The sequence below is a fragment of the Neoarius graeffei genome, chromosome 15, assembly GCF_027579695.1.
Source record: "Neoarius graeffei isolate fNeoGra1 chromosome 15, fNeoGra1.pri, whole genome shotgun sequence".
Classification (NCBI taxonomy): domain Eukaryota; kingdom Metazoa; phylum Chordata; class Actinopteri; order Siluriformes; family Ariidae; genus Neoarius; species Neoarius graeffei.
In genome coordinates, this window is record NC_083583.1 from 77,134,585 (window position 1) to 77,157,280 (window position 22,696).

General features: G+C 43.6%; 2 protein-coding genes across 4 annotated transcripts in view; both read right to left on the reverse strand.

The window, feature by feature from the left end:
- Positions 1 to 816: 816 nt before the first annotated feature.
- On the reverse strand, positions 817 to 8,103 carry LOC132898972 (ras-related and estrogen-regulated growth inhibitor-like). The gene is made up of 4 exons (XM_060940634.1): positions 7,781 to 8,103; positions 7,433 to 7,489; positions 5,562 to 5,635; positions 817 to 2,004 (listed from the first exon to the last, which is right to left on the reverse strand). Exons 1-4 carry the CDS (start codon positions 7,890 to 7,892, stop codon positions 1,528 to 1,530), a joined length of 720 nt encoding a protein of 239 aa, XP_060796617.1. The 5' UTR covers positions 7,893 to 8,103; the 3' UTR covers positions 817 to 1,527.
- Positions 8,104 to 13,212: 5,109 nt separating this feature from the next.
- The window catches only part of mrpl21 (mitochondrial ribosomal protein L21), a 36,246-nt gene continuing 26,762 nt past the window's right edge, over positions 13,213 to 22,696 (reverse strand). For all 3 annotated transcript variants that reach the window (XM_060941877.1, XM_060941878.1, XM_060941879.1), the window contains exons 5-7: positions 18,133 to 18,185; positions 16,366 to 16,469; positions 13,213 to 13,408 (exon numbers count right to left, since the gene is read on the reverse strand). In XM_060941877.1, the coding sequence (XP_060797860.1) occupies positions 13,344 to 13,408; positions 16,366 to 16,469; positions 18,133 to 18,185 (222 nt within the window). In that variant the 3' untranslated portion in view covers positions 13,213 to 13,343. The remainder of the gene's footprint in view (positions 13,409 to 16,365; positions 16,470 to 18,132; positions 18,186 to 22,696) is intronic.

Below are 22,696 nucleotides of genomic sequence, written 5' to 3' on the forward strand. Positions count from 1 at the left end.
CTTTTTATCTACTTTTAGGACTTGTGTGAAAATCTGATGTTTTAGGTCATATTTATGCAGAAATATAGAAAATTCTAAAGGGTTCACAAACTTTCAAGCACCACTGTATATGCTAAACTGGCTAATGATTACAGATAAGGTAGATGGAGCTAATAATCTGCAAACTCATTAATAAAAACTGGATTAGTTCATATGACTGATGATAAAAGCAGAACAGATAGCTTCGTCTATTCCTCTTCAGTGATGAGTCATGGCTTTGAACAACATTATAACATCACACCATTTTATTTCAGTTCAGTAAACATGTGCTACTTAGCGATGCTGCATCACACAACCTGCCAGTGTATCAGATCAGAATTCTGTCCTTTCACTTCCATGTCCAAACTCAAATAATACTTGTGTATTTTTTTGACACAAAGAGCTAAAAGCATGCAGATATGTTCCTCAAGGCTCCAAAGTAACGACCTGATTAAAAGACATGAATCTAAGACGTCTCACAGACCAGAATACGTTGCCAATTATATGGCTTTTACAAAACGTGTATTCAATATTATGCTTTTACCTTTAAGGGTTCTTTGGTTACTCCATCCAGGGGAACCCTTAACAGTTTGACATAGAACCCTTTAGAACACACAATGAATCCTTAAAGAAGCCTTGAAGAGTGTCCGTCCCCCCCACAGCCCTGTTTATACCTTGCATTAACTTGCAGCGATGATCTCCTACCTCAACAATGCTAATTAAATGTTCATTTTGATGGTGGGACAATTTTTGGTGTGAGGTTCAGCCTTGCTGCAATACAACACTCATTCTGATGCCTTTGGAAAGACTATCAACAGTTATTTATTTACTCACTCAACATTTTAGGCATTAACATTTCTGTGACTGAAATAATGGATGTCATGCTGTTTTTCTTTTCCCCAAAGCCTTTTTATGACTGATCATTTATAAAAGCAGTTATATTTTGGTGCCCAAGATAACGATGTTCCTCAAAACACAAGTGTTTCCCAAACCAGGTGCTAAGGCAGCAGTGTCTAAATTTGTGCTCCATCCCAGCTCCTAATACACCTAAACCAAGCAGTCCAAATCACTACATACGAGTGTGAAAGCTGAAAAGAGCAGAAACATGCACCAGAGCTCAGAACATACAGAAATGTTCCTCAAGGCACTAAAGTCAGAATTAGTCATTAACAAAAGATGTGTTTCTGAATATTGTCCAGTGAATGTGAGGTGAGTAGGTTCTAGTTTAATAGAATCATTAACTGTATAACTTCTATTTTAGTGCCGTCCATCATATTAACCTTCCTGCTTTAACAGTTACATCATTAATGCAATCTGTTTTATAGAATAAACACATTTTCATCATTGAAATGTTTTTAACTTTGATGTTTAACACCTCCAGTGTATCAGTCCTTTTATGTCCAAAATCAAGAAAGCAGAGTTTGCAGAGTTCCTTTTTTAGCCTACAGCACGTACAATGAAAAGACATTAATGAAAAACATCTTTTTTTTGGACCAAGCTTCCCATTTCTCAGTCGGGCAGCAGGTCTCTGAATGAACTGAAGCTGAAACTACGGCCTGTGGATCCCAGAGCCGCGTTGGAGTGAATTCTGGGAATTTTCTCCATCAGTCTGGAGACGCCACGTCTTCGGAAGGAAGGAGGCGATTTGTCCATTTGCTGCACTATGTCTGTGTAGAGCGCATGAAACACAGCGGCTGTTTCCTCCCAACCGTCACGAACTGAAATCTCACGCAGAGGAAGTTTGAGGCCGTGTGATAAACTCTCGCCCTCCTCCACCGACACCATCCTGTCAAACTCCAGGTCTTTTTTATTCGCCACAATGATGACTGGTGGAGGATCAGGACAACTTCTTCTGCTGTGGATGTGATTCACGAGGAAGCACAAGCGCATGACTTCATCGAAACTGCAGCGGTCAGTGACGGAGTAAACGACGAGGAAGCCGTCAGCCCATTTAATTTTCTCTTCCATCAGCAGTGCGTCTTCCTCCTGCATGGGAACACAACGGGAATAATAATCGGGTTACTATGTACCGGATTTCTACGGTTTTACTATTTTACAGCTTTTGAAATGTGCCTAGATTGATGCAATGCATGTATTGCAGTGATGCTGATCATGTAGTGAACAAGGATAGTGTGCAAAACTTTCCTTGCCAAGACAAAGCCTCTCCCTCAACAAGGTTCTCATCAGGCCTCCTTGTGGCCACACATGGTAACTGGTGGCTCAGTGATAACTTGGCAAAGGATCTCGGAGCTACAGTGGTCTCCAGAAGTGATATGCAGGCCCCTAGTGTGGACGCAGCCTAGCATCAGCCCCATGTGGTTAGCCTGAGAGCACACAAGTCTAGGGGACAACACCCAAAGAATAAAAGCAATGTACAGGTGGTCCTCAAGCAACTGAGGTACCAGTAGTTACACTATATGACCAAAGGTTGTAGCAGTATAATTTCCATCCATCCATTATCTGTAACCGCTTATCCTATGCAGGGTGATGGGCAAGCTGGAGCCTATCCCAGCTGACTATGGGTGAGAGGCGAGGTACACCCTGGACAAGTCGCCAGATCGTCACAGGGCTGACATATAGAGACAAACTATTCACTATTCACACTCACATTCACACCTACAGTCAATTTAGAGTCACCAGTTAACCTAACCTGCATGTCTTTGGACTGTGGGGGAAACCGGAGCACCCGGAGGAAACCCACACAGACACGGGGAGAACATGCAAACTCCACACAGAAAGGCCCCTGTCTGCCACTGGGCTCAAACCCAGAACCTTCTTGCTGTGAGGCGAGAGTGATAACCACTACACCACCGTGCTGCCAGTATAATTTCCATTCACTGGAACTAAGAAGTCCAAATCGGTTCCAACATGACAAATGGACTAATCCCTTGCCAGAGAACCATCCTCTGACAGTCATGAGGTGCTCCTGGAGAACATGCACAGGGCTCCACTTCGGCCTGGTGACAAACATCTGGAGCTAATCTTCAAAATGGTGATTAGGTGTGTAGCCACAGGGGCTGGGTTTCAATGAACTGGAGGCTCCTGCATGTTATTGGCACAAAGTGTACAGTCACTAGCAGTTGGCATTGGATACCAGCTGCTTTTAGCAGACCCCTGTGCAGCCATATTTAGGGACCACACTGCTCACCTCCTAGTGGGACAGGGCCATGTTCAGGTAACATTGTCCACTCAAACCCAGGCTTAAAATCATTTAACATAATCAAGACATTTGACAATCAAAATAAGAAGACAATACATTTCAATCTGGCAACTGGGAATGTGCAGCCTTCCCTCGACTTGGAAGCAATGGGTTAAACCTTCTTTTGTAAAGAATGGCACATTTTCATGGCAGTCAAGAACACAATCCTTGCAAGACTGACTGAAATACCATTAGGAATCAGGGAAAGGCTGATGTCCCTCAACCAAGAAAAGTTGTGTCACACTTCTTGAGAATGAAGCTAAGGACTGCTTCTATCAGTCAGATGAATCACTTCGCTAAATTCCCAAGTGTGACACAATCCTCTTGTTTGGTGACTTTACCGCCCATGTGGGGAAGAACAACAGGATTTGGAATGGAGAGTATAGTGGACCTGGTAATTGTGACCAAAAGAACTTCTCCAAAAGTACTGAATAAAGGGACTGTATACTTATCTAAATGAGATTTCTCATTTTTGATTTTTAATTAATTTGCAAAAAAAATTCTAAAAAATGTTTTGTCATTGTTATTATGTGTACGTTAAAGGCCTAAAGAGTTAGTTAATTTTTTAAAATAAAATGTATTAAAATTACCTATAAAGTCTGTAGAAGCTGCCGGGGTGTGAATACTTTAAGGATTTGGCATCACATGGAAAGAGTTATTACACATTTTCAACAAACCGAAAAAAGGCCACTCACTGGCCACATTATTAGGAACACCCATACGCCTGCTGTTCTGTAATCAGACGATCCCTCGACAGCAGCACGATGCATCAAATCACACAGATACAAATCACAAGCTTCAGTTAATGTTCACAATGTTCAAACCTCAGAATGGGAAACACTCTGATCTCAAAGTGTGACTTTTTTTCACTGTGGTATGGGTGTTGGTTTGAGCCAGATGGACCGGTTTGAGTATTTCAGAAGCTGCTGATCTCCTGGGGTTTTCACACACAACAGTCTCTAGAGTTTACACAGAATGGTGCAGAAAACAAAAAACACTGAGTGAGTGAGCGACAGTTCTGTGGGTGCAAACAAACACCTTGTTGATAAGAGAGGGTCAGAGGGAAATGGACAGATTGGTTTGAGCTGCCAGGAAGGATATAGTAACTCATATAATCACTCTTTACAACCATGGTGAGCAGAAAAGCATCTCAGCATGCAACAGAAAACAGAAAAACACACTGGGTTCCACTCCTGCAGCCAAGAACAGGGATCTTAGAATCAACAACAAATTCCTATTAAAGTGGCTGCTGAGTGTACAGGGTGTTTCAAAAAAATTTATACAATTTCACAATCTAATAACTTTTCAAATTCTCGTTCAATTGACCTCAAATTTTAACAGCAAGTGTGAAAACAGGTCAAAATTTTATGTTTAATATTTTTTTGTTTTTGGGTGGCACGGTGGTGTAGTGGTTAGCGCTGTCGCCTCACAGCAAGAAGGTCCGGGTTCGAGCCCCGTGGCCGGCGAGGGCCTTTCTGTGTGGAGTTTGCATGTTCTCCCCGTGTCCGCGTGGGTTTCCTCCGGGTGCTCCGGTTTCCCCCACAGTCCAAAGACATGCAGGTTAGGTTAACTGGTGACTCTAAATTGAGCGTAGGTGTGAATGTGAGTGTGAATGGTTGTCTGTGTCTATGTGTCAGCCCTGTGATGACCTGGCGACTTGTCCAGGGTGAACCCCGCCTTTCACCCATAGTCAGCTGGGATAGGCTCCAGCTCGCCTGCGACCCTGTAGAACAGGATAAAGCGGCTACAGATAATGAGATGAGATTTTTTTTGTTTTTATCTTTTTAGGTACAGAAATGCCATTCACTGGAAAAGAAAAGGCATTTTGTGTGTTAGAGTACGCTCGAACACAGTCGAACAAGACTGTACAGTGTGCATTTATGAGAGAATTCTCTAAAATTGCACCAACTGCAATGCAGATTTAGACATGGCACAAAAAGTTCAAAAAGGAAGGCTGTGTGTGCAGGGCAAAAGGATCTGGATGACCACCAGCATTGGAAGAGACAGTTGAGTGGGTTCTTGAATATTGAAAATTTGTGAAATCGTTCATGGAATCCACATATCCTTGAATTTCTCATTCAAATTATTGCTCAACATTAAGCCTGTCCAGTTTCATTTGCCTAGACCATAGTCTAGTTTCTGGGATATTTACATCTCAAATAGTATCAAATTTTTTAAAAACACCCTGTATAATGAAAAATATGTCAGTGTTCAAAAACACGTTCTTTATATGCCTACATTACTGAGCTCATGCTGGTGATTCATATTGGAGTTGAACCTGCACCATTTTGGATCCCTGCATCCCAAACAGAATAGAGTGGCTTTTGTCCATCATGTTTCTCACCTGTCCTGCAGTATCGAGGATCTCAAAGTTCACAGCTTCACCCCCAATAGCCACCTCGTGTCTGTAGATGGTCTCTGTTATAAACACGTCATGTTATTCATCACTTAATTCCTGAGCTGTAAGTTAAAACTAAAATTCAATTTAAATCACAGTGCTCAGTTTTCAGCCCAAAGTAATAACTTTCTAAAATATGACCTGTCATGATTAAAAGGCATCTAAAATGTTTTATAGACCTGAGCACCTGGAACATTTCCCCAGTTCAAATCCCATCCTGTTTGTTATCCATTTACAGAATTGCTGCTTTACAATCATTTTTCTGAAATATGCTATCCTTTGATGTCACAAAACTGCTCATCCTTAAGTGTTCTGCTGCATTAAGGAAACTAAATCGTTGAATCTATTATATTACAGTTTCCTTTGTTGGTATAAATCTGTAGTCCTTCTGTTGCGATCCACATTTTGCCAGCTGCTCATCTCCATCCTTGGGAAGTGACTTCATGTTGTGCTGATGTTTGTGGAACATTTTAGCGCAGCAATAAAACACACACAGTCATGTGTGAAGATGGAGGCAGGTTTCTGGGCTAAAACACCTCGGAGTTACTGCTGGGTTAAGAAACAGTCCACCAACCCAAATCTACAACTTACAGAAAGTAACACTGTGAAGGTTAGAGGATGAAGAAGGCACTGTGTACGGTCTATCAAAAAAGATGGACATGTACGCTGAGTAAAGTCCTACTGCAGACACCTGGGGTTAAATACTCGGCTAATGTAGCGTCCAGTAAGTGAAAACAGTGATTTAGATTTTTCCCCCCAGTGGTTATTAATTTACATAAAAGCAGTGACTGTGTTCAGAGTGAATTGCCGCAGAATCACTGCCATGACAACGTGTCATTAAGTTGGTAAACAGCGACGCCTCGTGGCCACATGGTGTCACTGCAGCGTTATTTAACAAGACATGAAGAGTGAATAATGAAGCGACTTGGGTGCAAGTGAAAGGCGGGTTTCCGCGTTGAAGGGTGCGAGTGAGAGGCGGGTTTCCGCGTTGAAGGGTGCGAGTGAGAGGCGGGTTTCCGCGTTGAAGGGTGCGAGTGAGAGGCGGGTTTCCGCGTTGAAGGGTGCGAGTGAGAGGCGGGTTTCCGCGTTGAAGGGTGCGAGTGAGAGGCGGGTTTCCGCGTTGAAGGGTGCGAGTGAGAGGCGGGTTTCCGCGTTGAAGGGTGCGAGTGAGAGGCGGGTTTCCGCGTTGAAGGGTGCGAGTGAGAGGCGGGTTTCCGCGTTGAAGGGTGCGAGTGAGAGGCGGGTTTCCGCGTTGAAGGGTGCGAGTGAGAGGCGGGTTTCCGCGTTGAAGGGTGCGAGTGAGAGGCGGGTTTCCGCGTTGAAGGGTGCGAGTGAGAGGCGGGTTTCCGCGTTGAAGGGTGCGAGTGAGAGGCGGGTTTCCGCGTTGAAGGGTGCGAGTGAGAGGCGGGTTTCCGCGTTGAAGGGTGCGAGTGAGAGGCGGGTTTCCGCGTTGAAGGGTGCGAGTGAGAGGCGGGTTTCCGCGTTGAAGGGTGCGAGTGAGAGGCGGGTTTCGGCGTTGAAGGGTGCGAGTGAGAGGCGGGTTTCCGCGTTGAAGGGTGCGAGTGAGAGGCGGGTTTCCGCGTTGAAGGGTGCGAGTGAGAGGCGGGTTTCGGCGTTGAAGGGTGCGAGTGAGAGGCGGGTTTCCGCGTTGAAGGGTGCGAGTGAGAGGCGGGTTTCCGCGTTGAAGGGTGCGAGTGAGAGGCGGGTTTCCGCGTTGAAGGGTGCGAGTGAAAGGCGGGTTTCCGCGTTGAAGGGTGCGAGTGAAAGGCGGGTTTCCGTGTTGAAGGGTGCGAGTGAAAGGTGAAGAGCACACCTACCCAGGGTCGGGTCATATTCACCGATAAACCTCCGGGTGATGAAGCGCACAGCCAGAGCTGGAACAAAACCCACATCAGCTGGACATCAGGGAGCACAAACAGCTTCAGCTTATTCAACACACAGCCTTCATAACTCACTTAATCTTTTGGTGCAAAACGGTGCAAGGATGACTCAGTAAATATAAACACAGAGTGCGCACAGACGGTATGAGTGCGCAGATACTCACAGTTGATGTTATTGGTATTTGAGTCCGGTTAATATAACTCGTGCGTTATAATAATAATAATAATAATAATAATAATAATAATAATATAGTATGTTTTAATGCCCGTAAGCGAGGCTGTTACCTGTTTTTCCGACTGCACCTTGTCCCAGGATCACAATCCGGACTGTTCTGGCAGAAGGGAAGCTGCCGGTTCTGCGCAAAGTTCGCGATAAAGCGAGAACATTCGAGGACATTTTAGTGAAATGTGTTGAGGATCAGAAACACTGCAGCGGAAACCGGAACAAACTGAAGAGCAGCAGGACAATTACACACACACCGCCCCGAACCCAGCGCGCGACACAGAGCCTCAGCTCCCGGGTCTCTCTCTCTCTCTCTCTCTCACACACACACCATTACACACACACACACCCCACTACACACCCCACTAAACACACCACTACACACACACACACACACCACCACCACTACACACACACCACTATACACACACACACACCACCCCACTACACACACACCACTATACACACACACACACACCCCACTATACACACAGCACCACCACTACACACACACACCCCACTACACTGGTACTTCTATCATTGTGGGGACCCTCATTGACATCATACATTCCCAAGCCCCTTACCACACCCGTCACCTTAACCATCACAACTAAACCCCACACTTTACCCTAAACTAAACCACATCCCAACCTGAACCCTAAACCCCACCCCTTACCCTAAACTAAACCACATCCCAACCTGAACCCTAAAACTAAACCCCACCCCTTACTCTAAACTAAACCACATCCTAACCTGAACCCTAAAACTAAACTCCACCCCTACCCTAAACTAAACCCTAAAACTAAACCCCACCCCTTACCCTAAAACTAAACCACATTCCAACCCAAACCATAAACCCCACCCCTTACCCTAAACTAAACCACATCCCAACCTGAACCCTAAACCCCACCCCTTACCCTAAGCTAAACCACATCCCAACCCGAACCCTAAACCCCACCCCTTACCCTAAGCTAAACCACATCCCAACCCGAACCCTAAACCCCACCCCTTACTCTAAACTAAACCACATCCCAACCTGAACCCTAAAACTAAACCCCACCCCTTACTCTAAACTAAACCACATCCTAACCTGAACCCTAAAACTAAACCCCACCCCTTACCCTAAACTAAACCCTAAAACTAAACCCCACCCCTTACCCTAAAATTAAACCACATTCCAACCCAAACCATAAACCCCACCCCTTACCCGAAACTAAACCACATCCCAAACTGAACCCTAAACCCCACCCCTTACCCTAAACTAAACCCCACCCCTTACCCTAAACTAAACCACATCCCAACCTGAACCCTAAACCCCACCCCTTATCCTAAACTAAACCACATCCCAACCTGAACACAAAACCCCACCCCTTACCCTAAACTAAACCACATCCCAACCTGAACCCTAAACCCCACCCCTTACCCTAAACTAAACCACATCCCAACCTGAACCCTAAACCCCACCCCTTACCCTAAACTAAACCACATCCCAACCTGAACACTAAACCCCACCCCTTACCCTAAACTAAACCACATCCCAACCTGAACCCTAAACCCCACCCCTTACCCTAAACTAAACCACATCCCAACCTGAACCCTAAACCCCACCCCTTACCCTAAGCTAAACCACATCCCAACCTGAACCCTAAACCCCACCCCTTACCCTAAACTAAACCACATCCCAACCTGAACCCTAAACCCCACCCCTTACCCTAAACTAAACCACATCCCAACCTGAACCATAAACCCCACCCCTTACCCTAAACCAGGGGTGTCCAAACTGATCCATAAAGGGCCGTGTGGCTGCAGGTTTTCATTCCAGCCATGCAGCAGCACACCTGACTTGGCTCATTCAATCAACTGAACTGTCTTCACACAGTCAAATACTTGCAGCCACACCCACCCTTGATGAAAGGGTGGGTGTGTCAGTAGATTGAATAAGCCAAATCAGGTGTGCTGCTGCATGGCTGGAATGAAAACCTGCAGCCACACGGCCCTTTATGGATCAGTTTGGACACCCGTGCCCTAAACTAAACCCTAAAACTAAACCCCACCCCTTACCCTAAAACTAAACCCCACCCCTTACCCTAAACTAAAACCACATCCCAACCTGAACCCTAAACCCCACCCCTTACCCTAAACTAAACCACATTCCAACCCGAACCATAAACCCCACCCCTTACCCTAAACTAAACCGCATCCCAACCTGAACCCTAAACCCCACCCCTTACCCTAAACTAAACCGCATCCCAACCTGAACCCTAAACCCCACCCCTTACCCTAAACTAAACCCCACCCCTTACCCTAAACTAAACCGCATCCCAACCTGAACCCTAAACCCCACCCCTTACCCTAAACTAAACCACATCCCAGCCTGAACCCTAAAACCAACCCCACCCCTACCCTAAACTAAACCACACCCCTTACCCTAAAACTAAACTCCCATAATGAGGATTATTTTCCTCATGTGGACCAGCTAACACTACGTTCAGACTGCAACCTGAAACGACCCATATCCGATTTGTTGTGAAATCCGATTTTTTTGTTAGGCTGTTCACATTACCAGTTATATGAGACTTGTATGCGATCTCCAATATGAACGGAAAACGACCCAAAAGTGTCCCGCATGCGCAAATTGACACGTAATAAGCACATCTACCTAATACGTAAACAAAAAAAAGCGCACTCTTCAAGTTTAATGATTTCTTTTTTTTTGTTTGTTTGTTTAATTATCTGGTTAGTGTTAAAGTGTGAGGTCTCGTGTGTGTTTTTGTTTCTGAACTGAAATGAAAACGTGTAGCCTGGTAACGAGGGTTGACTCCTAAACGTCTCTCTAATTTCTATATAAGTGCACTACATGTTACTAGGAAGTAATGGATTTTTAAACTCTATATAGTGCACTCGAGCTTCAGTAGGCAGTCATTTGGGATACGGCCGCTGTATTACCAAACTCTTAATTCAGGCTTAATAATTTGCACATATTTATTTCGTCATATTAATAAACTTTTTCTACATTTTTATAAATATTTATTTAGATTGTTTATAGCCAGCTGAATTCTGCAGCTTCTCTCAGCGCTGGCTCAAGGTGCAGAAACACCAGTGCAGTTTGCTATGGAGACGAGGCGAGACCTGGCGATGTGGTTTTTGTGGCGGCGGCGGAACTCACACAATAATCTGATTAATGTGGGCAGCAGACTAATGAGACCGAAGGTGTCAAATTACTGGAAATTTCCAGAACAATCTTATAATCTTGTAATCCAGGATGGTTTAAGTTATAAATCAGTTATAGAAACTGTTTTATTTAATCAGGCTAACAGATCAACATCCAGGTCCCGACCAAATCCACCATTAGCTTGATCAATTCTATAAAAGTCTATTTAAATTCTGAAAACTGTACAAATGTTGTTGTTTTCCACCAAAGAGGCGGGATTAGCCAACGCAGAATAGTGACGTTTGTCTCTTGTTGATGACGTGTAGGTCGCATGAATGCGACCTGTCCGGTCAGACTGCAGTCGCATGTGAAAATATCGGATATGCATCGGATTTAGGACCACATATCCAAGCGGCCTGGGTCGCATATGAAAAAAATCGGATCTGTGTCATTCAGACTGTCAATAACCAATCGGATACAGGTCGCATATGGGCAAAAAAAATCGGATATGGGTCGTTTCAGGGTGCAGTCTGAACGGAGTCTTAATGTCCTGACAAAGCCAAAAACTCAGCTACACTGAGTGCAGAATTATTAGGCAAGTTGTATTTTTGAGGATTAGTTTTATTATTGAACAACTATGTTCTCAATCAACCAAAAAGACTCATAAATATCAAAGCTGAATATGTATGGAAGTTAGAGTGGGGCGTTTTTAGTTTTGGCCATTTTAGGAGAATATGTATGTGTTCAGGTAACTTTCACTGTGCAGAATTATAAGGCAACTTAATAAAAACCAAATATGTAGCCATTTCACTTATTTATTTTCACCAGGTACACTGATATGACAACTCCAGATTTGCAAATAAACATATCTGACATTCAAACACAAAACAAAAACAAATCAGTGACCAATATAGCCACCCTTCTTCATGAGGACACTCAAAAGCCTTCCATCCATAGATTGTCAATTTCTTTATCTGTTCACGACCAACATTGTGTGCAGCAGCAACCACGGCCTCCCAGACGCTGTTCAGAGAGGTGTACTGTTTTCCCTCTTTGTAGACCTCATGTTTTATAATGGACCACAGGTTCTCTATGGGGTTTAGGTCAGGTGAACAAGGGGGCCATGTCATTATTTTTTCACCTTTCAGGCCTTTACTGGCTAGCCACGCAGTGGAGTATTTGGACGCATGAGATGGAGCATTATCCTGCATGAAAATCATGTTCTTCTTGAAAGATGCTGACTTTTTCCTATACCACTGCTTGAAGAAGGTTTCTTCCAGGAACTGGCAGTAGATCTGGGAGTTGAGTTTGAGTCCATCCTCAACTCGAAAAGGTCCAACAAGCTCGTCTTTGATGATACCAGCCCATAGCAGTACTCCACCTCCACCTTGCTGGCGTCTGAGTCGGAGTGGAGCTCTGTGCCCATTACTGATCCAGCCACAGGCCCATCCATCCGGCCCATCAAGAGTCACTCTCATCTCATCAGACCACAGCACCTTAGAAAAATCAGTCTTAAGATATTTCTTGGCCCAGTCTTGACGTTTTATCTTGTGTGCCTTACTCAGTGGTGGTCGTTTTTCAGCCTTCCTTACCTTGGCCATGTCCCTCAGTATTGCACTCCTTGTACTCTTTGACACTCCAGGAATGTTGCAACTCTGGAATATGGCAGAACTGGATGCTAATGGCTGCTTGTTAGCTTCACGCTTGATTTTCCGCAGATCATGTGCAGTTATTTTGTGCCTTTTTTTTTCCCACATGCTTCTTTCGACCCTGTTGACTATTTGCAATGAAACGCTTGATTGTTTGGTGATCACGTTTCAACATCTCAATTTCAAGAGTGCTGCATCCGTCTGCAAGACATCTCACAATTTTAGACTTTTCAAAGTCTGTCAGATCTCTCTTCTGACCCATTTTGCCAGAGGAAAAGAGGTTGCCTAATAATTATGCACACCTGATATAGGGTGTTGATGTCATTAGACCACACCCCCTCTCATTACACAGATGCACAGCACCTGATATACTTAATTGGTAGTAGGCTTACAAGCCTAAACAGCTTGGAGTGGGACAACATGCATTAAAAGGATGCTGTGGTCAAAATACTCACTTGCCTAATAATTCTGCACTCAGTGTAGTCCCATCGTTGGAGGGGAGCAAATGTATCTGGTCCCCACAAAGATATAAAAACAAAGACCATCGTTTACAAATTAAAAAAAAAAAAGTGTCTTGGGGCCAGCTAAATTTCCCAACAACAAATCATTTGGTTCCCATAAACAAACACACACACACACACACACACACACACCCCTCCTGACTCAACCAAAATAAATCATGTCAGAAGCAGCACATTTTCCCCACAGCAGGACTTTTATTAAATTAAATGACAGTTGTTACAAACAAAAGATACGTTCAAGCTTCATTACACTCGAAAGATTTGATGAACACAGATGAATCCTCATTAGAAGGACGAGGTGGGGTCAAAGGAGTGCGGGCGACACCTCGATGGAGTTGATCCGAAGCACTGTCTGCGGCTGCACGATAACTGCACAGAGACGCAAAGAAAAATCTGATTTTCACAGCAGCTCTCAGAGGGGCAGTGTGTGCGTGTGTTCTACACTGTAACATCATCATAGCAGTACAGCATGTTAACTGCAGCACGTCTAAATCACCACACGCTCACCCCAGACGATCGAGTTGTCTGTGAAAAGACAAAAGGACATCACGGTGCTGAAAAATATCCGTGGAAGACGTCTTAAAGACTTCTTCCTCAGCGCACTGTCTGGTATCACTCAGCACCAGCTCCACTCAGGTGATGAGAATATTGTAATGTATGGTTACTATTTTGCGTTATTGGACCAGATCATGTGATGTGTATTAATTATGGCAGTATGTTATACAACTCATTATCAGCACACGCCAAATATGGACCTGTCTGAGCGAGGCGTCACGTACACACAAATACCGGAGAGCTGAGTCTCGAGATGGTCAGGAATCTCTCACACTGCTTCTGAGACGTAGGTCCTTTCCTCATGAAAGTTTGTAGAACTCAGAAAACACTGCAAATCATTTTTCCTGCCTGTGCCGAGATAATTTTCCTGTTTACTTTAAACAAATCGGCAAACTAAATTTAGCACGTCACTGGCGTGCGCATGCCGAGGAATTCGGGCCTTTCTCCGAGACAGAACCGAGAGCCTCGCTGACAATGATAAGAGCCAAGTCTGCAAAACAAAGTCTTGTAGCCGCTCCAAGTCTCTTACATAAGTACCACCAGGCCCAAGTCAGTAACAGGTTACTATCTACGGTGTGTGATAGATTAAATCACAGATCAACAAAAGATCAGTGTACTTTGTAATATGAATTTTTAGATGAATCAAGAAAAAACTTTACAGACATTTCATAAACTCTTCTATAGAGAGGTTAAACTTATGGGATGAATCCTGGCACCTGGGCCGATGTTGAACGCATTACACTATGGCTATTTTACATAAGCCCCACCCCTCGGTACGAAGACCCAATCAATCAGATTCTTACACCGACGGACGTACAGATACGCTCTGCTCTGAATATTCACAGTAACCGTCCTATTGTTGGCATAAACACTTCAAATAAAAAAAATGCAAGCACTTTTCTTCTCAGGGAGTCAGATATGAAGCTCATAGGACAAAGAAAGACCACGCTGATTAACATGGGGGAGTGGACGGGATGCGCTAGAGGGTTTATAACTTTGGATAAAAGTCAACTTAAAGATACATTAGGTAAGATTACACTTCACCCCCCACCCCCTGTCTCTAATGGTAAGGTGGGTTCGACATTTAAATAATGATTCACACCCACGTTCATGAAACTCCGCCCCCAGATTCTTAGGTGACCCACTTTCAAACCAGAGGAAATTTTTTTCATAGTTCTTAGAACTCCTTTTTGCGTGTCCACACTGCAGGAACTTAGGATGATCGTAGTTCTTAGAATGCTGTTTTGAGGGACTTTTTAGCTCCTACTTCAGAGTAGGTTCTCTCCCAGCACAAGAGGAACCATGAGTGATGTAAGTGTACACTGATTGGTCAAGCACAAGCCAATGGAGCACCAGCAACCACCATTTTTAAAAACCTGTGTAAAAAACAGCTCTTTATGTTAGTGTTGAGATACAAGGTATATCCGATGGAGGAAATACAGCATGATTTTCACATGTCTTAGAGGAATATATAAATCTTCACCAGAATTTCCTGCTAATGTCACTTCAGCATTCCTGCTGGTGGTGCGAATGCAAACAGAGATATACACTACCGTTCAAAAGTTTGGGGTCACTCTGAAATGTGCTTATTTTTGAAAGAAAAGCACTGTTCTTTTCAATGAAGATCACTTTAAACTAATCAGAAATCCACTCTATACATTGCTAATGTGCTAAATGACTATTCTAGCTGCAAATGTCTGGTTTTTGGTGCAGTATCTCCATAGGTGTATAGAGGCCCATTTCCAGCAACTCTCACTCCAGTGTTCTAATGGTACAATGTGTTTGCTCATTGCCTCAGAAGGCTAATGGATGATTAGAAAACCCTTGTACAATCATGTTAGCACAGCTGAAAACAGTTGAGCTCTTTAGAGAAGCTATAAAACTGACCTTCCTTTGAGCAGATTGAGTTTCTGGAGCATCACATTTGTGGGGTCGATTAAATGCTCAAAATGGCCAGAAAAATGTCTCGACTATATTTTCTATTCATTTTACAACTTATGGTGGGAAATAAAAGTGTGACTTTTCATGGAAAACACAAAACTGTCTGGGTGACCCCAAACTTTTGAATGGTAGTGTAAGCCCTTGAAGAAAGGTGCATAGTTCTCAAGGGGGATTCCCAGGGGTTAGTTCCTCTCGATGGGCAGCTAGAACCGTTTGGTCTAAAAACACAGAAACGAGTATTCTGGACCGGAAGTCCATTTTCCAAAACAGGGTTTCTCTGTAACATAATAAAGCTTTGGTAATGATGCAGCTTAACTAATTGTTTTTTAGCATGTGCGACTTAGATGGAATTTTTATTAAAAAAAAAAAATCACCTAATGCACCTTTAAGTTTATTGAAAAATACTGCAGACTAATATATAACTAATAATATAACTGCAAGATGAGTCAGAATTCCTTTGGGAGCAGGCGGAGTCTCAGACACACCTTGACACTGATATATGGATAACATGAGAGGACAGAGCCATTGTTCGTGAGTGGTGGCTCACTCATAAATTAAATCAGTCCAACAGAAGGGAGTGACGCAGGCAGTTATTGTGCCGTTTATACAGAAGGAGTTAATCTGGTCAGTGAGCTCACACAGGATGATCAGATAAACGTCTCAAAGCCGTGCTTTCAGCTTCAGCTCTCACAGACCCTGTTACGAGCGAGTTATAAAATATGCATGCAGCTGAGCAGCGAGTCGATATGAGCCCCATCCATTAAGGCCCTTTCAAACCTGGAGGGCAAACAGCCTGAGAAATCAATCCCTGAATCTTAAACCCGACTCACTTCTCTTCTTCTGGAACCGGTGTCTCTTCCAGAACACCATGTGTACCATCGGCCACGACTCGGTCTTCTCAATGACGGTGGCCTGGACTCGGACTAGATCACGCCTAGGTGTGAAAACAGCACGCACACACACACACAGTGTGAGAACTGAAGGAACAGAGGCTTTTTGTGCAGCACACCGAGGCTCATGCTGAAATATTCATACAGTTATGCAGCACAAGACATTTCAAACAGAAACCCTTCATCTGTTCAGCGAACGAGTACAAAATTAACTATTTGTTTTTACAATCTGCTTTTGGATGCAGAGTTTAACTGCAGCCCTACATTATCCTACACTGAGCACAATGAGCTCATAACAATGACACTAACACATATCAGTGGTGATGTTCCTTACAATCACATTTCTCCTCTCACCAATCTAATCATGACCCAGGGATTAATTTAAGACCAGCATTAATTTAGGCAAATGTACAAACGGTTCCTTTCAGAACATTCACTAGGACTTGGCAGGTTTGTGTGTTATGAGTATTGCAGACTGTGATAATAATTAACAAGCAAGCTGGATAATGAATGATTTACATTAGTTTACATGAGCAACACAGTGTTCATGAAAATCCTGTAAGTTTGAAAAAACGTTCATATCCTACTCGTGCTCCTGTGTGTGTAAATTTATGTACAAGAAGAATAACTGACGTAAACGTCAACTTGAATGACTTCAAATCACATCATTTGTGTTCAGTTACTGTATTTTTATAAATTATTTAAAAAAAATATTACATTTACAGCACGGAGCAGAGCAACTTACAGAAAGCCTTTCATTTTATTTTAATGGCTATAATTAAAGGATTAAATTATATTAAAAAATAAACAGTGAGCCAACACAAACCCATAAATTAAAACAAATAAAACTCATTATTCAATTATGACTAAAGAAACGGCTGTAAGTTGTAAACAAACGCCTCACTGATGGAAGATTTAGCACTCCGTTATTAATTATATATTATTGGTGAAGTCGTGAGTCAAAATAACTTCCACTTCTGTCTTTCAGACTGTACCCTGATTGCTTACTTCACGCTCCCAGCTGCACTTGACCTGTTATGGACTTTTAAGGCCATCACTAAGAGTGTCGTATCAGGAACACGCTTTGCACTTTTACTGATGAGCACACACGAGTGTGAAGAAAATCAACTTAAAGCTGAGAACTGAGGCCCGTCATGGAGAGACATCAACAGCGATGTAAAGAGTCGTGCTACAGAGCGACACCGGACTAAAACACTGCAAAACAACAAAACACTGGAACCCCTCCATCCATCCATCATCTGTAGCCACTTATCCTGTTCTACAGGGTCACAGGCAAGCTGGAGCCTATCCCAGCTGACTACGGGCAAGAGGCGGGGTACACCCTGGACAAGTCGCCAGGTCATTGCAGGGCTGAACTGATTTACTTAAACGAGGCATCGTTTCTGTTCAGGTGCTAATAGACTTAGCTGTAAAATATCTTCTCAGCCTTTAAACCTATTAAACCTCCAAACTTTATTATTTGTTGATTTATTATTTAGTTCTTATTTTTTAAATGTGTAATTTATGTTGGGACAGATTCATATATGGGCATCAATCTGTCGAAGAAACAAGTTACATTTCAAGTGTTTAAACTTTCAGAATAAAAAGGTTTTATTAAAACTGCAATGATGTGAAAACTTATAATATATAAAATGTAGAGTTTCCCGTGAGCCCAATATTCAGGTTAATTTAAATAAATACACAAACCTGAGAAGAGGCTTCCCAATGAGTGTGAAATTTTCTCCTCCTACCAGCAGCACCTGTACACAGAGAGAGAGAGAGAGAGAGAGAGAGAGAGAAGGGGGAAGAGAGGGCAGAAGTAGAGAGAGACAGATTTTTTATTTTTATGCCCCCTTTATTCAATCATTGAAAACTGCTCTTCTCCAAAAACAATATATAAATGTCGCTAAAATAACAATGTGCAAATAATTTGACAAATTAATAAATTACACTGCTTCTAAAAGATCCTAAAAAGGGACAAACACCCAAGTATAAAATAGAACTAAAACACAATAAAAACCAAGACAAAAACAATCATAAAAACAATTCTTCCATACATTTTGCTTAAATAGTAAGACAAAAACATTTTTAAGCTAGAAAAACAGTAAATAATAAAAAGCAAAGTCACCACCACCCATTAGAAATTAAAAATCAGCTGACCATCGTCATTTACCCGACAAAGGGCCTCCATTATTCCCCATATTGTACAGAACTTTGGAACATCAGTAATCAAAACATAATATGAATATTTGAGCCTCAGCCATGCCCCCAACATCCCCTTCGCCATGCCCACCACGTCCGTTATACCAGTCCCAAGGTTATTATTTTTTCTGGTTTTCCAGATGGCCATTTTTGCCAAACCTGATAAGAAATTCAGTAAACAAACTTTCCTCTTCTTGGCAACACTATATTTACGTCCCCCATAAACACCGAGTGAAAACTCCCCCCCAGGTCCCTAAACCACACCTTCAACAATCTAAACAAATTCCTTAATCGACTACAGTTCAAGAACAAGTGCTCGATATCTTCATCTTGACCACAAAAAGGACACTTCCTTGCTACTGCAGGATTCAGGGTGTGCCACGTACCTGTTTGTAACTACGGCCCTGCAAATCACTCTCCACTGCAGGTCAGCAGTATGGAGGGTTTGTACAGGGCTCACCAGCGTCCTTTTATGGAGAAGTCTGGTCCAAACAAATCTGACCACCCAGAGGCCTTCAGCCCTCTCAGTGCTGCCTGGTGAGTCACTTTGACACAAACAGTATAGATTGCAGTCTTCGATAGACTGTCGAAGCTTCCCAGCACCAGAGTTTGAAAGGAGAGGAGCATATCCCCATCCTATTCTTGTGGCTGTTCCACAGCTGCTGAAATGGTGAAGGGTGGGCAATTATAGTCGTGCTCCCTCATCTGCATCCCAGTCCTCCTTAAGGCTTCTATGCAGCTCTCAGGCAGCACGTCTTGGAGCTCATCGATAAACTTTTTTACTAGGTGAGGGGACCGCAGGCCAGTGACGTTTTGTAAGAACGCCACAGATCTCCACCCATCGTCTTCTTTCAGCTGGGTCAGTGTTATGCACCTGCTTCTCCACAGAGTTATCTGTACACTTGTTGAGTTTAGCAGTCTTGACAGAAGCCATGGATTGTAAAACAGAGGCTCTCTGAAAATCCCCTTCTCTGGCTGAGAAAGGCCCCTGTGAACAGTAAACACCTGCTGCCATGTTCGCAGCATTGATTGGTAGAAGTTGGGAAGGCTCCCCAACTCCATCTACTTTGTGTTCAACAGGAACAGCTGCCAGGTGTAGCCAAGGCTCGTGACCTTCCTTAGGAAGGTGCCTGCTGTTTTTGTCCATATTGCATCTTCATTGTACAGCAGCCTCTGCACTGCCTGCAGTGGCGATCCGGCTGTATACGTCAATCAGGCTCTGCCCCCCTTCTTGTATTGGTAAATAAAGCACTGGTGCCCTCGTCCAGTGTTGGCCCGACCAAAAAAAGTTAACCAGTCTCCTCTGAATTGTGCATATGAAGTCCACAGGTGGTTCCAGGATGATAAGCCTGTCCCATAAGGTGGAGGCAGCCAGGTTGTTTATCACCAGGACCTTCCCCCTGTAGGACAACTGAGAATATTTAATTCCATTTCGACAGTGTGGCAACTACCTTCTCCAACATTCCTTCCCAATTCTTTTTTCTAAATTCTTCCGTCCCTAAAATCACACCCAAGAACTTCATCCCATCCCTTCCCCATTGTAAGCCCCCTGGTATTCATGGTGGCCCAATATTCTCCCACCTACCTATGAAGTACCTCACTCTCTTCCCAATTAACTTTAGCCGAGGACATTCTCTCATATATAGCCAAGCTGGCATCAAGTCCTGATGCATCTTTCTGCTTCGTAATAAAAACTGTAACATCATCCACATATGCAGGCAACGTACATTTTTCCCCCGTGGGGTCACCTGGTGTACTAAAACCAATGAGTTCTCTCCTCAGCCTATTGAGGAGAGGATCACTGGCAAGGCTATACAGCTGTCCAGAGAGTGGGCAGCCCTGTCTAATGCCCCTCTGTACTGGGACCAGACAGCTCAGTCCACCTCCCACCTTCACCATGACTGAAGCATCAGAGTACAGGAGTTTAACCCATGAAATAAAAGTCTTCCCAAACCCAAATCTTTCAAGCACATTAAAAAGGTAGTCATGTCCAACTTGATGAAAAGCTTTTTCCTGATCTAGTGAAAGAAGACCCACATTATAATTTCCCATAATTCCAATGTCTATAATGTCTCTAATTTAAAAAAAATGTCCATAATAGACCGACCAGGCACACAGTATGACTGATCCTTTTGAACAAGAATGCTCAAAAAACTTTCAATTTGGCAGACAATTTGCTAAAATCTTATTAGTCCAGGCAAAGGAGAGTAAACCCCAAGTCTCCTTTCTTTGGCAGCAGTGACAGAATAGCACATTGGCTGCTACTAGGCAGCAACTCCCTCCTCACACAGTCCTTCATCACATTGTGATAGTCCTCCCTTAGCACTCCCCAGAAGTGCTTGTAGAACTCAGCTGGCAGTCCATCTATTCCAGGTGCATGTCCTGCTGATTGCTGCTGAACAGCTTGTGTGAGTTCTTTGAAGGTGATGTTGGTATCTAGGGTCTCCATCTGCCTTGGGCTGAGCTCTGGTAGTCCCTGAAAAAGTTGAGCTGTTGAGCTTCTTCACAGTCACCAGCTGTGTAGAGTATAGAGTAGAAGGACACTGCAAGCTTCCTCATTTCAACTGGATCCGTTGTCAATGACCCATCAGATCGACGAAAACGCAACATTTGTTTCTGTTGTGCGGCCTTCTGTTCAAGTTTAAAAAAGAAAGCACTAGGGGCGTCCATGTCAGTCACTGCAGCCATTCTGGCTCTAACCAGAGCCCTCTTTACCCGCTCCCAAAGAAAGAAACCCAAATCTTGCCTCTTCTCCCGCAGTACCCTACCCACCTCCAGAGCATTTTGATTTTTTAGGTTGCTTTCAAAATACAAAATCTTCTCCAACCTCTGAATAGTCACTTTTATGTTCACAGTAGTACATGCAGTATAGTTCTGGCAAAAAATACTTTTATCTGAGTTTTCCCCACTTCCCACCATTGACTCAGATTCTCAAATACATTTTTTTCTGTTTCCAGTTATTCCAAAATAAAATAAACTTTTCACAAAACACTATCAAGTAACAGTTTTACATTAATGTGCCAATAATACTGTGGGCAAGGTAGTTTAATCATGCTTATATCAACAGCTGTCTTGTGAATGATCAGAGAAACCATCCATCCATCATCTTCCACTTATCTGAAGTCAGGTCATGGTGGCAGCAGGCTAAACAGGGTATTCCAGGTGTCCCTTTCCCCAGCAATGCTTTCCAGTTCCTCCTGGGGATCCTAAGGTGCTCCCAGGCCAGATGAGATATATAATCTCTCCAGCATGTTCTGGGTCTACCCCGAGGTGTCTTCCCAGTTGGACATACTCGTAAAACCTCCAAAGGAAGGTGCCCAGGATGCAGCCTAATCAGATGCCTGAACCACCTCAGCTGACTCCTTTCAACACGAAGGAGCAGCAGCTCTACTCCAAGATCCCTCCGGATGCCTAAGCTCCTCACCCTAAGGGTGAGCCCAGCCACCCTACGGAGAAAGCTCATTTCAGCCGCCTGTATCCGCAATCTCATCCTTTCAGTCACTACCCAAAGCTCATGACCCTAAGTGAGGGTTGGAACATAGCTCGACTGGTAAATCAAAAGCTTTGCCTTCTGGCTCAGCTCCCTCTTCACTACAACAGACTGGAACAATGCCCAAATTACTCCTGACGCTGCCCCAATCTGCCTGTCCATCTCATGTTCTATTTTACCATCACAACAAGACCCCGAGATACTTGAACTTCACTTGGGGCAGCAACTCACTCCCAACCTGGAGGAAACACTCCACCGTTTTCCAGCAGAACACCATGGCCTCAGACTTGGAGGTGCTGACTCTCATCCCAGCTGCTTCACTCTCGGCTGCAAACCGTCCCAGTGCTTGCTGAAGATCACGGTCTGAAGAAGCCAACAGAACCACATCATCTGCAAAGAGCAGAGATGCAATTCTGAGGTTCCCAAACTGGACATCCTCCTTACTAGGGCTGGGTATCACAGTCAATTTCCTAGATCGATTCGATTTCAATTCTTAGGGTTTTAAATTGATTAATCACGATTCGATTCAATCTGAATCAATTCAATCTGCTCTTAAATAATGAAAATATCTCCATACAA